This window comes from Pristis pectinata, chromosome 15 (assembly GCF_009764475.1).
Source record: "Pristis pectinata isolate sPriPec2 chromosome 15, sPriPec2.1.pri, whole genome shotgun sequence".
Classification (NCBI taxonomy): Eukaryota; Metazoa; Chordata; class Chondrichthyes; order Rhinopristiformes; family Pristidae; genus Pristis; species Pristis pectinata.
The window spans coordinates 24249243-24266438 of NC_067419.1; the positions used below are offsets into that span (position 1 = coordinate 24249243).

Here is a 17196-nt window from a genome sequence, read left to right on the forward strand (position 1 = left end):
GAGCAGGCCATAGGTCCCATATTCTGGCATAAGTGACATTTTCTGTGTCCCCAAAAGGTAATTCTCTATTTAGAAAGCAGAATACAGGACAGCAGAATACCTTGTTTGCCTGGATAAGTCCTGCTCCAACCATACTCAGGAAGATTGGAAAAAAAAGCAACCCACTTATTGGTACTACCATTCTGAACATTCACTCTCCTCGTAGCTAAAGTGTGTTCTATCTACAACATACTCCGCAGCAATTTACCAAGACCTGGACAGTACCGCTACTATTTAGAAAGGCAAAGGAAGACACATTGGAACAATATCCCATATCCCTTCAAGTTAGTGAAACCATAATTGCCTTTTGTTCTTTCTCAGAGTCAAAATAATAGAACTCCCTACCTAGCAGCACTTTGGGAGCATCTTCAACACAAGAATTACATCAGTTCAAGGAGAGAACTCACCATTGTTTTCAAAGAGCAATAAGGGATGGGCAACAAGTACTGGTCTTGCCAGTGGCATCTACATTCCATGGGAGAACAAAAAGTCAATAGTGATTTCTTTTGCGAAACAGACAGTGTTTGCCAATCTAACAATTTTGAGGGTGTAGCTGCCAAATAGATATGGAAACCCAGTGGACACAATATTTGGATTGTTAACTCTTGTGACACACAATTAGAGATCAAGGGATTGGAATTGGTTAGCAGACAGAAAACAGCAGCAATAAAACAACTTTTTTCAGGTTTGCCACTTGTAACTGGTAGAATACTCCAAGGATCAGTCTATTTGGTCTTCAACTATTTCTATATATTGCATTCAATCCTCTCATTTAAGCCATTGGCAATATATTTGTTTACTGATAAAAACCTGGGTGGAAAAATAAGCTTTGAGATGGATGCAAAGAGATATGTATCAATTGGCAAGAGATAGACCATAATTTTAAGAGCAATTTTTCAAAAAAGTGATAAAATAGTAAAATGTTGATACTTAGGGGATTTGGGTGTCCTTAGACATAATCACAGAAAACTGTCATGTAGGTACAGAAGGGACTAGATGATAAACATTAGCTTGGCCTTTATTGCAAAACAGGTTGCAAGTACAAAAGTAAGACAGCCCTGCTCAGTTATGCATGGCTTTACTGAGACTATGTATGAAATACTGTCTCAAGTTTATTGTTTTACCCAAGAAAGGATGTCCCTGCCTTGAAGGGAGTTAAACAAAGTTAAACAAACTGGAAGAATAGATTGAATATTGAACTGATGATTACATCAACTGTAAAAATAACAGCAATAAAAGGGCAAAATAGTCAGCTGTAAATATAATTTGGTGGAAGATCATTTAAAGATTGCAGTTATTCACTTCACTAAATCATTTGCATTCAATTTAAAGTCACACAGCTCAAAAACTACAAATTGTACTACAATGTACTCCCATAGCCTTGTATCATCTTATAGTTCAAATGTCTAACAATTCTGTCCTTACAATGGTTCCATAATCTCTATCTCAATTACAGCCAGCGGTGTAATATTATTCCTTGTTCAAACTACTCTCTGAATAAAGAAACTCCTTGCCTTTTCAACAATGAGTTACAGAGAGAAATTGAGCAGGCTAGGACTTTATTCATTGGAGCATAGAAGAATGAGGGGTGATCTTAAAGATATGTATAAAATCATAAGGGGCATTGATAGGGTGAATGCACACAGTCTTTCTCCCCCAGTGCTGGGGAATCAAGAACGAGAAGGCACAGGTTTTAGGTGAGTGGGGAGAGGTTTAATAGGAACTCGAGGGGCAACTTTTTCACCCAGAGGGTGGTCTGTATATGGAATGAGCTGCCAGAGGAAGTGGTTCAGGCAAGTATATTACAACATTTAAAAGAGATTTGGACAGGTACATGAATAGCAAAGATTTAGAGGGATATGGGCCAAACAGGCAAATGGGCATCTTGTTCGGCATGGACCAGTTGGGACAAAAGACCTGATTCTGTGTTCTATTACTCCATTTCCTTCTGGGTGCTTGAACTGCATCATTTTTTTTTAAAAGCAATAGTGACATTTTATTTGATAAAATGGCCTCTCAGAGCATGATAGTTATTCTTTACTGAGCTTTTTTTGTCTTCTGATTCCAAGCTTTATACGGAGTGCTTCTACAGCCGCATTTTTTTTTAAAAATGCTTTAAAGTTTACTTCTCCACTTTATGTTTCCTTATGTAGTACAGATTACAGTTCTTTAACTAAAGAAATCTTTCTGGCAAGGTAATCTGAAAGAGAATCATCAGTTTTCTCCAGTCCATTTGCACTAGCACCTTTACCATATATGGTATTGGCACCTGGACAAAACATAGAATACTGCATTTGAAGTCTTGCTTAAATGTATGCCTTAGGTTCACAATGAATCACTATATTAATTATTACACCATATTTCAGGCAATTATCTCAATAATGCAGTTTTGAATACCCATCCTAATTATAAGCGAAGAGCCTTTGAAAACTTTGCTCAATGTATTGTTTTCCTTCATTTGCTGAAAAACAACCTATAGAAAGTCTACTTGCAAGAACCAGGCCAGTGCTTTGAAAGTTTCCAAGAAAAAGCTAAGGTACATGAATTTAAAGGGACTAGCAATGAGCATAAAGGATGGTAAGAACGGTCATAAAACTCTCAGTATATTAGAATCAGTACGATCATTTTAGAACCATTAAAAATAAAACTGACAGGAGTGCTAATCAAATGAAACTATCGATTTCAGTTACTGTATTTCAATAAATACACTAGATAATTATGAAATCTAGAGTTTGTTGATATCATATTGCACTGACTGTACCAGATACCTCTACCCTTACCTGTTAAATTTTCCATTGGGTGAGTAGTTACTCTGCCAAACAAATATTTAAAAAAATAACGACTATTCTTATTAATGCTGCTCATCTTAAGTACATTGATATGTGAAAGGAGAAATGTCAGCTGCTAAGATGTTTGATGAGATGATGTTCAAGCAATTAGCCAAAACAATCCTTTCGCAGCCCAGAGACCCAAGAGATTCTGCAGATGCTGAAAGCTGGAACCACACATGCAAAATGCTGGAGGAACTCAGGTCAGGCAGTATCTATGAGGCCTCAACCCAAAATTTATTTCCCTCCATAGATGCTGCCTGACCTGCTGAGTTCGTCCAGCATTTTGCATGTCTTGTTCCTTTAGCAGCCCAGTTGTTGTTAACCATGTGCATACCAGCACACCTTTTTTTTAAAAGAAAACCTCCAAAATTAAACACTGGAAACCATATCTCTATTTAAGTATTACAACACTTTCATTTTTAAGATTATATATAGAGCTAGTCCAAGCCTCTCCAGAAGATAACCAAATGATAAGGACCAGATTTCACCATACTTAATATGCGTAGTTGCCAAGAAGACATCACTATTAAACAAAATTTCCTGCCAGTGGGTCACTGCTCTTTCACTACCAGAGGACTAAACAACTTCATCAGAAAAATACCTCACCCACCAACTTCTGTCCTCTTTGAAAAGGGTAGCTATGACATTTTTAGAATAATTATATAGATTAAGAAAATGTTTATTAACTGCATAATGCAAGTAAAAGTTCATATGGAATATATTTCTTACTACAGGTCACTGTGTGAGAAGTTTTTAGATAAAAATCTTTAATAGGCATTCAAAAGATGCAATATTGTTCTTTGGAGACCAGGTTTGGTCATTGGGTCCACGAGTTAATTCAGGGATGAACTTCAGAAAAAACAGTAGCATTTCCAGTATACATTTCAAACCAAAAAATATCCATTTAAAAGTTTGGACTGGAAAACAATTTACAAACTTAACTGACTATTTAATGCAACATATGCAGTTATAAAATTACGGAAAGTGACTATTTAATACGACAAATGCAGTTATAAAGTTACAGAAATTCCAATTTTACTCAATGTTGGAAAATATTTGGTGGACTTGATTCCCTTTGCAGGGAATGTGTATCCTTTTGAAAGAATCTGTTGGGAGGGGTAATACACTATAACCGAATAAAAAAAACAAGAGAAAGGATCCAGTGCTGCCCGAACTTGGTAGAGGAAATTAATTCTAGTCAAAGAAAAAAGAATTCCAACTAGATTCAGTCATTTACTTTCGAAGGACATTTGTAGCAAAACATATCGAATTCATTTTTTTGCTTTATTTTACCACAAACGAAACGAATTCCTACAAGTATTTGTTATTGCGCTGTATAGTGACATGAACTCTCACAAATATTCAATATCAAAGTTTTCTCTTCAGCAGCGAGTCAATACTTACACAGAGAAATGATACAAAAAGCACTTCCAACCGCTGGGTCTTTCTAAGAAGTTGTACACATCTCCCTGCACGCTAGTCTTGGTCAAGTAAGGTCGGTAAAAGCGGGTCGACGAATTGTTTTTGAGCGTCTCCGAGCAGGCCATAGATGCAGCATTTCTCGGAAGAGTAGAATTATTCCTGTCAGTCTCGGGACTGCAAGGAATGCCTGATCCATTATAACCCGTGGCATCTTCCTGCTCAAGTGAAACCGGAGAACAGCAGTTGTCAGTGCCCTTCTTTGCCACTCCCAAAAAGCTTAGACATGTTCGGTAACACTCACCTGTTCCTGCAAACTGTACATGGGAAACCCGTCAGCTTCATCATTAGAATACGACATGCCGTCCTTTTACCTTTGGTCCCCGGTGCAGTTCTTAATTCAAGACAAGAAAAGGAGTCGTTTATCCCGCAGACTATAATCTGCCGTTACACGTTATTAGTGCTGGCTTAGAGTCGTGGCGAACCAATCCTTCAAATCACAGCTCAGTGCACTGAAAGAGAGATTAAAAAAAATGAAAACAAATCTTGCTTCTTCCGCCAGTGATCACACGAGCAATGGAAAGGTCAAAAAGTGAAACAAAAGCAGCTGTTTCGTTGAGGGTTGAAATCAAATAAAACCTTAATCCGTCCGCATCAACGAGAAGAAAAGGACAACGTGGAGGATATGAAGACCAAAATTACATTCAACAACTTCCATCTTTTGAAAACGGAGATGGCTACGCTTTAACAAATCACTTAAACAAACGGTGCACGAGAACTAAGCATCCACATGTGAAGAATTATGTCTCGTTTTGACTAATTTAGCATTTGCAGCAAGAGCACAGATGTGTGCTTTCGATTATCTGACTCGAGTTTCATTACAAAATAAAACCACCCAACTCTGCAGGTTGCCATTCAACGCATTCTTTCAACAGTTACCTTCTTTCAGAAGGGTTGGAAGGGACGCGGGCTTTCTAACTGTCTCCATCTCCGCCCGCACAAACAATACCTGAACAAGTTGCCGCCGCTGCCAGCTCACCTGCAGCAGCAGCTGATGATGAGGCGCGCCCGCTCGCTGCCGACACGCGCGTGGCCGGGGGGGTGCGGGGGCGGCGGCAGCGCGCGCACGAGCGCCCGTTCCCATCATCGACGCCGGGTGATTGTGACACTGAAGAACGCGCCATTCACAGAATCCCGGCTACCGTCAGGTGGTGCGCATGCGCGCCTGTCCCGTTGCTGGGTGGTGCTGACAGCCCCGCGGCAGCGTTGGGAGCACCGTGAATCCGCGCGCGCGGCTGGTGCCACCGCGCGGGCACGTGAGCGCGCACCTGTTCCAAACCCCCACAGTGGGATGGGTTCTGGCGGGAGGCTCACTCATCCGTGTGCCCCTTTGCAGATCTGCCTACTGATGCAATTTGGATCAACTTCTCGATTTTGCTTGATAATGCTTGAGAGATAGATATCTGGTTTTAAGTGGTTTTGGAATCATGGTTGAACCTTTCGATTGTTAATATGGTTCCGACTATCTATCTCACGTTAACCGCTCTATCCTGAGTAAAATGTTGCATGACCAAAGGTTCTGCAATCAGCGAGCTAACCAGGTGAGCAGTTGTTACATGCAAATCGGACATCTTGTCCATCTCAAACAGAATAGGAATGATGAGGTTCGTGCAATAGGCGTCAGCCAAATTGCACGGTAAAGGTGAATCGGACAGAGCTTGTATTGTTGATTCCATTCTAGTAATTCTTGCTAGAAGTGTAATGTGCGCACATAATCGTCGGACAAGACAGGGTATGGCAACGATGCTTACTTCTGCCTTTAAAAAGAGTTTATTCTGTGATCCGAAAACAAAATAAAAACACTTGAGGCACGAGAGAATGCAAATACTGGAATATGGAGCAAAAACAAACCGCTGGAAGGACTCGGTGGATCAAGCAGCATCTGTGGAGGCAAAGGGATGGTCGACGTTTCGAGTCAAGGTCGTGCATCAGGACTGAAAGTGAAGAGGAAAAATAGCCAGTTATAGAAGTGAGAGAGAGAGAGGCTGGTAGATGATAAATGGAACCAGATGAGGGGCGCAATAATCTGAAATGAAAATCAAAAAAAGAAAATGATGGAGATTTAAAATAAATGACAGTTCTGATGAAAGGACTTTGACCCAAAATATTAACTGTTTCTTCCTCCGCATATGCTGCCTGACCTGCTTAATATTTACAGCATTTTCTGCAATCTTTAATGAAAATGCTGGAGATGCTCATTATCTCAATTTATTGAATTTACTATTGGGTCAGAAAGTCTGTAATATGTCTAATCTGACGAGATGATGCTGCTTCTTGGGCGTATGTTAAGCTGCATTGGTACTGGGGCCTCAACCATTTAACATTTATATAACTTGTTGCTGGGACTGGAGGGCTTGTGTTATAAGGAGAGACTGGATAGGTTGGGACTGTTTTCCCTGGAGTGAAAGAGGCTGAGGGGTGACTTTATAGAGGTTTATAAAGTCATGAGGGGAATAGATACGGTGGATGGACACTGTCTTTTTCCCAGGGTAGGGGAATCAAAACCTAGAGGGTACAGGTTCAAGATAAGAGGGGAAAGATTTAAAGGGGACCTGAGAGGTAGGTTTTTCACACAGAAGGTCGTGGATAGATGGACCACACTGCCTGAGGAAGTGGTAAAGGTGGTTACAATTACAACACTTAAGAGACAGATGGACAGGTTCATGAATAGGAAAGGGCCCAACGCAGGTAAATGGGACTAGCTCAGTGCAGCACCTTGGTCTGCATGGAAGAAGTCAGACCAAAGGGCCCATTTCTGTGCTGTATAACTCTATGAAAGTAAGTTGCACTGAGGACATAAAAAGCCTACAAAGTGATATAGATAAGTCGTGAGTGGGTAAATATCTAGCAAATGGAATATAATGTAGGAAAATGTGAAATCGGCCATTATGACAGAAAAAGTATGACTTAAATGGCCAGAGATTGCAGGGTGCGAGATGCAGAGGAGTATGAGTGTCCTGGTGTGTGATTTTCAAAAGGCTAGCATGTAGATACTGCAAGTAATTAAGAAAATTAACAAAATGTCATCACTTATTGCTAGGGACATTGAAAAAATAGGGAGGTTATGCCTTGAGTTAAATAGGGAATGGTGAGATCACATCTGGAGTATTGGTCTCCTTATTTAAGGAAGAATATTGACACATTGGAAGCAGTTCAGACAATGTTTACCAGACAAATACCTGGGATGGGGGCTAGGGGGCTTATGAGGGAAGACTGGACTGCCTCTGTTTGCACCTGCTGAAGATTAGAAAAGTGAGAGGTGACTCGACTGAAACATATATCCTGAAGGATCTTGACAGGTGGACATGGAGAGGATGTTTTCCTCTAGAACTACAGGTCACCGATAAAATTAAGGGATCACCATTTAAGACAGAGATGAGACCAAAAGTAAACTCTCAGATCGTTGTGGGTCTTTGGGACTTTCTTGCTCAAAAGGCAGTGACAGAAGTGTACATGAGCATTTTTAAGACAGGGCTAAGCAAGGGGATGGAAGGTACTGTGGGTAGACAGAAATGCAGAATTTAGATTACAGTAGATCACGCATGATCTTATTGAAGAGTGGCAGGCTTGAGGGGCAGGTAGCCTACTCCTGCTCCATATTCTTATGCCATTACATGGTATAAAGCATCAGCTGAGTATCTTGAATGTATTTGTAACTGCAGCTGGATCCAAAATATGAAGAGTGGAATTTCAATTGGAATCCATGTGGAATATGTTTGAGGTGCTGACATTCAAGTCTATTCCCTGCAGGGCATTCTGATTCACTCTTCTGCCTCTACCAAAACCTGCCCTATTTTTTATGAAACCTTCCTGTGCAACCAAAGAAGATGTATCACTGATCAATTTCCCTCCTCCATTCCAACCATCCAGTGCTCTAAATATTCTTCCTAATTTACTTGTGCTTCTTTCAACTTAGTATACTTCATTCACTGCACACAATATGATCTCCTCGGTATTAATAAGATCAAACACACATTAGGTGGCCACTTTGTAGAACATCTCCAATTGCCTGTCACTTTAATTCTCCATATCACTCTCACTCTGGCCTGTCTAATCTCAATTCCCTACCCTGTAACAAAGTAACTCAATGTAACATTGAGGTACAGCATCCCAACTGTTGCCTAGCCACCTTCCAACCCTCTGGACACAACAATGAATTCAACAATGTTATATAATCAGCATTTCCAACATTTTCATTTCAGATTTCCTTCATATTCCTTTGCTAATTTCAGATAATTATTCTGAATTCCAGACTTCTGTTACCATCCCTTTTAACATTTATTCTTTCCTGCCTTTGACTATATCACCAGACCTTCCATACTATTCTCTCCTTCTATTCCTCATTTTTCTGCCTCTCTAACTTGACATCCCATCCTGTAACAAAGCAACTCTATATAACATCAAGGTACAGCATCTCATCTTTTGCCTAGCAGCCTTCCAAATCTTTGGACACAATAATGAAGTTCATCAACCTAAAATGTTATATCTGTTTCACTCTCCACAGTCAGAATATTTCCAGCACTTTCTGTTTTCTTTCAGATTTCCAGAATCTGCAGTACTTTGGTGTTGTTTTGTTCTGTGGTTGCCAATTTGCTAGTCATTCACATTAATTACCTTCCAACAATCTACAAATCAGTACTCTGGAAAATGTGGAAACATATTCATCTTTCATAAATTCCTTTGTACTCTTTCTTCCTGATCAGTGACCAATTTATACTGAAGAGAAAACTGGCCTTGATGTCTCAATTTCCTTGTCTATGTAAATATTACAATGGTCAATGCTCTTCTCAACACCTTATTTCTCTACATATTCTTCCTCTTTCCCGTATACCAACCACTTCAAACTATAGCTCTTTCTATTCTTCATTTGACTAATAAAATGTCTAACTCCTTAACTTCCTTAATCTTCCTTTGCTCCTGCTTTTGAAACACAAATTTTGTGTTTCTTAATTTCTATTTCCTGATTTTCCTGATCAATTTTCCTATTTCTTAAATTAGTTAGTCAGAAAGAGGAAAAATCCTGGTAATGCCTTTAAATGTGAGGAAAGGGCCAACAGAACATGTGAATAGGGGTGTCAGATTGCTGGAGAAATTAGTGTACCATAAATAATAAAATTATCTTAAGTAAAACAATTGGGGTAATATCAAAGATTTTTTCTTGTAAGAACAGAAAAAATAGTAGTAGCTATCTGGCCTTTCAAGCTTGGTCCATCAGTCATTAAGATCATGGCTGACCTTCTTCCTCAGTGCCATTTTCCAACACTATTCTCAAAAAACCTTTAATTCACTGATGTTCAGAAACATATCAGTCACTATTTTATATGGACACAAAATAGCTGTCTCAGCACTCTGGGAAGAGAATTCTAAAGGTTCACCACCCTCTGGATGAAGAGATTTCTCCTCATTTTGGTCCTGAATAACTTTCTGCCAATTATGAAACTGTGCTCCCTGGTCATTGACTCCTCAGCCCGAACATCTTCCATGCATCTAGCCTGTCAAGCCCTTTAACAGCAGTTAGCTATTTTTGAAATATCTGAGACCTGAGCATGATTAAGCTTTAAACAGTATATGGTACAGGAAAGCTCCACATCCATGTCCATGATGGACCCACCTCACTCAATTGTTATCCAATCTTTCACTGGTGCATCATGGTTTCAAGTGTGTGCCATCTACAAATTGCACTGTAGCAACCCTTAATCACCATCATCCTGACCTGGAAATGTACTGCTATTCCTTCATTGTCTAAATAATGGAACTCCAGATCCAAAATTGCTGTGGGTGCATCTTCATTATATAGACTACAACAGATCAAGAAGATAGATCACCACTACCGTCTCAAGAGAAATTAGAGATGGGAAATAAATGTCCTGAATGTTGTTAGAATTGTACTCTTTCAGACAAGTGGAGGGTATTCCATCATACTTCTGATTTCTGCCTTTTAGATAGTGAAAAGGCTTTGGTAACTCAGAAGGTAAATTACTTTTTGCAAGGTTAGATTATGCAGATCTTGGATTAACTATATCTTAGCTTCATCTTCCTATCTTGGTTCTGTAAGGCTTCCCTAATTAAAAACTGTCAATCCCTCTTTGAAATTTTCATTTGGCACAGCAGCATTTCAGGGAAAGTGTTCCAGATTCCCATTATCCCATTATTACAAAAGTGCTTTCTAATTTCAATCTTGAATACCTTGGTTCTACTTTTAAGATGATGCTTCCTTACTCTCAATTCTTTCACCAAAGGAAACAGCTTCTATCTATCTAACGTAACAAATTACTTTAATCATTTTAATCAATTCATTTAGACCAACCTGTAATTTTTTTCTTTTGAAGGGAATAAAAGGCTGTCCATGCAACTTTCTTTTCTTTTTAGACAATCATTTGGGAATGAAGATGACTTGTGTCCGCTTGAGCTTTGTGGGTTCTGAGGTGGATGCTGAGGCCAGTGTGGGAACCGCAATACTCCAAATACACCACATCTTCTGGTTCCCTCTCATCTCTCTACTAAATACATCTTCAAGGAACAAAAGATTTGTCAAACCTGATTTCCCTTTCATAAATCCTGATCATTCATATAATTATTTTCTAACTACCTTGATTTCACATCTATTATTATTGATCCCAGCATTTTCCTAACTACCAATGTCAGGCTAACAGGTCAGTAAATTTCTGTTTCCTCTCTCCTCCCTTTACTAAACAGTGGAATCACATTTGCTACTTTCCAATCTTCAGGAACCATTCCTTAGTCTGTAGGTTATAACCAAATCACCATTACCATCACTTCTAAAGCTCTGAGATGTAGAACATCAATTCCTTGAGTTTTCAGGCTCATTAATTCCCTGGATTCCTGGTTCTCTAATATTTCTGAGAGATTATTTGTGCCATCTTCTGTGAAGACATACTCAAAGTATTTGTTGCTGTTTCCTTATCCTCATTATAATTGTCCCACCTCAACCTGTAAGGGACCACACATTTGCTGTTATGAATCTTTTCTTTTTTACATACCTATAGAAGCTCTTCCAGCCTGTATGTTTCCCACAAGTTTACTTTCATATTCTATTTTCCCTTCATCAACTTCTTTATCAAATTTTGCTAAATTTTAATTCATCCCCAATCCTCAGGTTTACTTTTTTTGCAATATATAAGATTATAAGATTTTTTCTTAGATTTAATATTACTTTTAATTGAAACTATGATTGGACCACCTTTCCTGTTGTGTCCTTGTGCCCTAAAATAATTTATATTTGTTGCACATAATGTGTTATTTCTTTAAATGTTAGTCATTGTCTATCCACCTTCATACCATTTGATGTAATTTCCCAATCCATCACACCAGACCTACCTTCAAATTTTCATTATTTTCTTCATTTATCTTGTAGTTTTCTTTGTAACTTTTAGTGAATTCTGTACTTGAACCTCTGAATCTCCAGGTTCTTCTCATTTAGAAAATATACAGGAGATACATGAGATCACAGATGCTGGAATCCAGGGGAAAAACCTGCTGGTGGAACTCAGCTAGTTGAGCAGCATTTGTATGGGGGAAAGAAATCATTGACATTTTGGGTCGAGACCCTGCATCAGGACTCAAATATGAGAAAATACTCAACCTTGCTTCCGAGGCTTCTGAGTGAATTTGCTCACACTTCCCAATACTGAATCTCCATTAGTTTTGGCCACTCAGTCTGTAAGTGTCCATTTGGAACTTTCTCCTCCCAAACACAATCTTTACTGAGTCACCCAACCAAGTGCAATCAGCATTCTTTCCATTTCTTCATCTGTTATTGGTAAAATCAGCAGCCCCATACTGATTTATTTCCCCTTTAAAAGCCACTCATTGTTCTTATCTACCAGAACTTTATCTAATTTAAAAAGGCAATAACTCTCAAGTATTCAGTTATATTATCCCTCCTACTGTTACTTGTTTTGTTCTAGAGTGCTCTTTATTCTTCTCCATAACTATTCTAAATCAGAAGATATTATAATCACTATTCTTAAAATGCTTCCTGTCAGTAAAATTTTTCTCCTAATTCAGTCCATTCCCCAGGACCATCTTAGTAGTTAGAACATAGAACAATACAGACGATGATGCCAAATTAAGCTAATTCCATCTGCCTGCATGTGATCTGTATCCCCTCATTCCATGCATGTTTGTGTGCCTCTCTAAATACCTCTTAAACTCCACTATTGTGTCTGCTTCCACCACTGCCCCTGATAGGCAAAATTTGCCCTCCACATCACCTTTAAACTTTCCCCCTCTTACCTTAAAGCTATGTGTTCCAGTATTTGACATTTCTACCTGGGAACAGGACTCTGACTATCTACTATATCTATGTCTCTCATAACTTTATAGACTTATATCAAGTCTCCCCTTAGCCTCCAATGCTCAAGAGAAAACAATCCGAGTTTGTCCAACCTCTCCTTGTACTATTACTTTCTAATCCAGGCAATTTTCAATGATCCAACCAAATTCTGCATTATTTATAATTCTATTAGTTTCTTTAAGCTCTCTGTGCACTCACTTTTGACTTTTCATAATGACATCTGGGTATCCAACTTCTTGGAAAAACAGTTTGCTTGCCAAACATTATATTGCTCAGGTGCAACCTGTCTTTCTTGAACAAGTTTTTCCTGCCACAGTACTGGTCCCAAAGTCTCAGGAAACTAAAAGCCTCCCTCTTGCACCATGTCTCTACTTGCACAAAAACCAGTCATACCCATCTATTTTTACTCACTAAATTAACATAGCATTGGGAGTTATCCAGTGATTACTACCTTGAGGACTGCTATTTAACTTGTCCTTCAGTCGGAGTTCAAGGAGCTAGAAAACATCATTCTTCTTCCCTATGTCATTGGAGCACACGGAACATCATTTTGATTCTTTCCATTCATCTCACGGGATGAACTACATCAACATCCTAATATATTCCCTTAACTTAACACCAAGAAGGCAACATACCCTACTGGATCCATATTTCACTGTGCTGCATTTATTGAATCCCTATTGACAGCTGTGTTCCAACATTCTGCTGCAAACCCTCTTTCATTCTTTATCTCACGGCACCAGGCCCAGGTGTTATCACAGACACCAACACTCAGCAATGAATATTGGTATGAAAGTGCCACACTCCCATAGAATTCCTGCATTGCCTGCCTCTTTTTAATTTTCCAGGCAGCCATCTATTTGTTACTCTGAATTCTATCTGGCTATAGGATGACCATCTCCTAGTTCCTGCAATCCAGGAAACATTCTGTAATCCCTGAAGAGAATCTAAGTGCCTTTGAAGTGTAGAAAAGTGCATTAATTCAAGCAACTGCAGGCATATTTTGCACACACAGGCCTCAGTTACCTGAACTGCCTTAAGTTCCCACCCGGGACAAGTTGCACGCTACGGGTTGCACCTGTCTCTCCATTCTAATTAGAGATGCAAAATAAAATCCTTAGATATTAGGTGATTAGTTATATAATTGATTTTGACAATGTCAAACAGCAGAGCTTTTTCTTACTTAATCCTCAAAGCGAACCAACCAAATGTTAAATTATTTACTTGAGATTAAGAACAACCACCAAAACCTTAGTCAAAAGGAACCTAAATTTTAGCTATCTTTATAATTAACCTAAATAATAAATATGAAACACAAAGCGCCCAAATATTGTATGTATATATGTGCTCAACCTAAATATTTATTTTAAAAGTCCTTAGTTGCTCTGACTTGCTGATTTTGTGTTGTTCAAAAAATCCTCTCACTTCTCTCCCATCAATTTACCACAATCAACAAATTCTCAGCTACATACTGTTTGCAATACAGACTGATTCCAATTTATCATTCTATAAGCTAAAGCTCAAATAGGCAATACTGGCTTCAGGATTCTTGACCACCATTGCAAGGTGGTTTGCTATCCTTGTAGAATCCCCATAACTGCCACTTTTCTGTATTACCTCTTATCTTTGGGGAGTTAGTTGAATCTATCAGACAAAATTGCATTTCTAGGTTGGAGATAACACAGAATTGGAAAATAACTTGTGTAGATGAAAGGAATTTATGCAGGAATATTGACTAAGAATATGATACAAACCATAGCAGGTGAAATTTAATCCAAGCTTGTGCAAAATCATCAACTGTGGATTCTCAAAGCACAAATTGGGGATTGAAAAGAGGCAGTGGGACTTGTGTCATGTGCATAATAATGACACTTTGTTTAAATAGTGCAAAACACTCATACACAGTTATATTGTTTAAGTAAGAAATACTTATAATTTCTGTATCACCTTTGGGAATATTGATTCAGATCTCTGATGTTGGAATTCAAAATTTATGTAGAAATTCTTGGCATATAAGATCCCACAAGTAGGCAGTTTTGCAGCAGGTAGCAGCAGTTTATAACAAAGAGATATTAATAGATCAAAAAGGAAAAATTGTGACAAATGAATTTCAATAGGGGTAAATGCAACATCAATCACTTTGGATCTAAAATAGGTAAATATGTTGCCTAAAAATTGAAAGGTACATGTCGACGCATGTTAAAGTGTCCATTCATGATGAACCAATGTCTGTTCTATTTTAAGGTTCACTGTGGAAGAGAGAGGCCCAAGGCTGTGGAGAGGGAAAGAGAATCGGAATCAAAATTGGGTTTGTTCAGCAGGTTGAGAAGAGCAGTGAGGTTGGGCCGATAGAAGGACCAAGATTGGGGCTAGCAATAGTAGGAACAAGAGTTGGGCTCCGATCTGGCAGAGGTCGCTGGGATTTGGGGTGGGGGGCATTGGGTCAACAGGTTGTTGGGCATGGAGAGAGTTGCAAACTGAGGAGGGTGGGAGTGAGGAATTTCTACTATAAACTTTTATTTCAAAATTAAACTTTATTCATGAAAATATATACAGGTACAAAAACACAGTGCATGACTGTTTACATTCATAGATTCATTCAGTCCACATATTCACAGTATTATCGGTCCTAAACACTGGTAATGTTCACACATTTTGTGTACATAGCACTATTGCCACTCATATGGCCTCCTGGGATGATACAAATTTCAAGTGTTTGAGAGGCTTCTACCCCAGACTCAACCCCTCAATATCTAGTGGCAGAAGGACGCTAGACTGCAGTTAATCCCCACAGAGCTTTGGCATTGGCCACACCGAGCTTCAGTGTGTCCTTCAGCATGTACTCCTGCAGCCTGCAATGTGCCAGTCGGTAGCATTCCCATACAGACATCTCCTTATACTTGAAGATCAACAAGTTTTGGGCAGACCAAAGAGCACCTTTCACTGAGTTGATCTTTCAGCAGTACTTGATGTCTGTTTCGGTATGAGTCGATGGAACAGCCTGTAGATCAGAGAGTCCTCTGTTACACAGCTGCCTGGGATAAACTGTGACAAGGCATTTTGCATCCTTTTCCAGATCTTCCTTTGAATACATGATCCACAAAGGAGTGGGCTGTGTGCATTGGGAGTGAGATTTCAACCATACAGCAAGTATCTAACAGGGAGGTCTGCTCTCATCACCAGCCAAGTGAGGTCTTGGTGCTTGATGGTGAGTTCTGGCGATGAAGCAACCTTTGGACAGTCTACTCAGGAGAGAGCCATGTGAATATACTACAGGTCATTCCCAGGTTATGGCAGGGTTCTGTTCCTGTGAACTGTTTGTAACCTGAACAGTTTGCAAGATGAAAATGTGGCCACAAATCGAGTTCCCAGGCAGCAGAAAATGCCTGCAGCCCCACAGCAGCCAGCAAATCCATACCGCCAGTCTCTCTCGTTCATATGTATGGGCCGTACATAAGTCAGGCTTGTCAATAGGAGGCAGAGAGTGATGGTGAAGGGTTATTTTTGTGATTGGAAGCCTGTGACCAGTGGTGTACCACAGAAGTGCTGTGACCCTTTCAGATTTTTTTTATACACATTAACAACTTAGCTATGAATGGAAGAGACGTGTTTAATAAGTTTACAGATGACACAAAAATTGGCAGTGTTGTTTATAGTGAGAAGTCTAGTCAACAGCTATAGAATGATATTGATCAGTTGATAAGATGGGCAGAGCAATGACAAATGGAATTTAATCCTGCTAAGTGTGAGGTGATACACTTTGGAAGGACTAATACAGGTCGGACATACACAATGAATGATGGAGCCTCTGGGAGTACTGAGGAACAGAGGGTCATCAGTGTAAATGTCCAAGGATCCTTGAAGGTGATAGCACAGATAGATAAGATGGTGAAGAAAGCATGAGACACTTGCATTAATTAGCTAAGGTATAGAATATAAAAGTAGGAAGCTTATGGTACAACTTTATAAAACTTTGGTGAGGCCACAGCTGGAGTCCTGTGCACAGATCTGATCACAACACTATAGGGGGTCATGATTGCATTGGAGAGGATGCAGAGGAGATTCAGCAGGATGTTGCCTGGGATGGAGCTTTTCAGTTATGAGGAGAGATTGGATAGGCTGGGTTTGTTATCGTTAGAGCAGAGAAGGCTGAGGGGTGATCTCATGGAAGTATACAAAATCATGAGGTGCATAGATAGATAGTAAAAAAAAACTTTTCCCCATTGCAATGATATGTTAAACTAGAGGATATATGTCTATGGTAAGGGGTAAGAGGGTTAGAAGGGATCTAATGGGGATTTTTTCACTCAAGGGATTTTTCCACACAAAGGGTGGTTGGAATATGGAATGAAGAAGTGGTGGAAGCAGGTAACATTTAAGAAGTATTTTGACTTGAATTGCCAAGGCATAGAAGGCTATAGACCAAGTGATGGTAAACTGGATCAGTAATGAAGGATACTTAATAATTAGCATGGAAATGGTGGGCCAAAGGCTTATTTCTGTGCTCTATGACTATACATACACTTGTGC

At 39.3% G+C, this 17196-nt stretch overlaps 1 protein-coding gene across 1 annotated transcript in view; it reads right to left on the reverse strand.

The window, feature by feature from the left end:
* The window catches only part of LOC127578547 (potassium voltage-gated channel subfamily KQT member 1-like), a 300567-nt gene extending 295274 nt beyond the window's left edge, over nucleotides 1–5293 (reverse strand). The window contains exons 1-3 of the mRNA XM_052030696.1: nucleotides 5229–5293; nucleotides 4594–4801; nucleotides 4275–4507 (exon numbers count right to left, since the gene is read on the reverse strand). Coding sequence (XP_051886656.1) covers nucleotides 4275–4507; nucleotides 4594–4650 — 290 coding nt within the window. The 5' untranslated portion in view covers nucleotides 4651–4801; nucleotides 5229–5293. The remainder of the gene's footprint in view (nucleotides 1–4274; nucleotides 4508–4593; nucleotides 4802–5228) is intronic.
* Between the last annotated feature and the right edge of the window lie 11903 nt (nucleotides 5294–17196).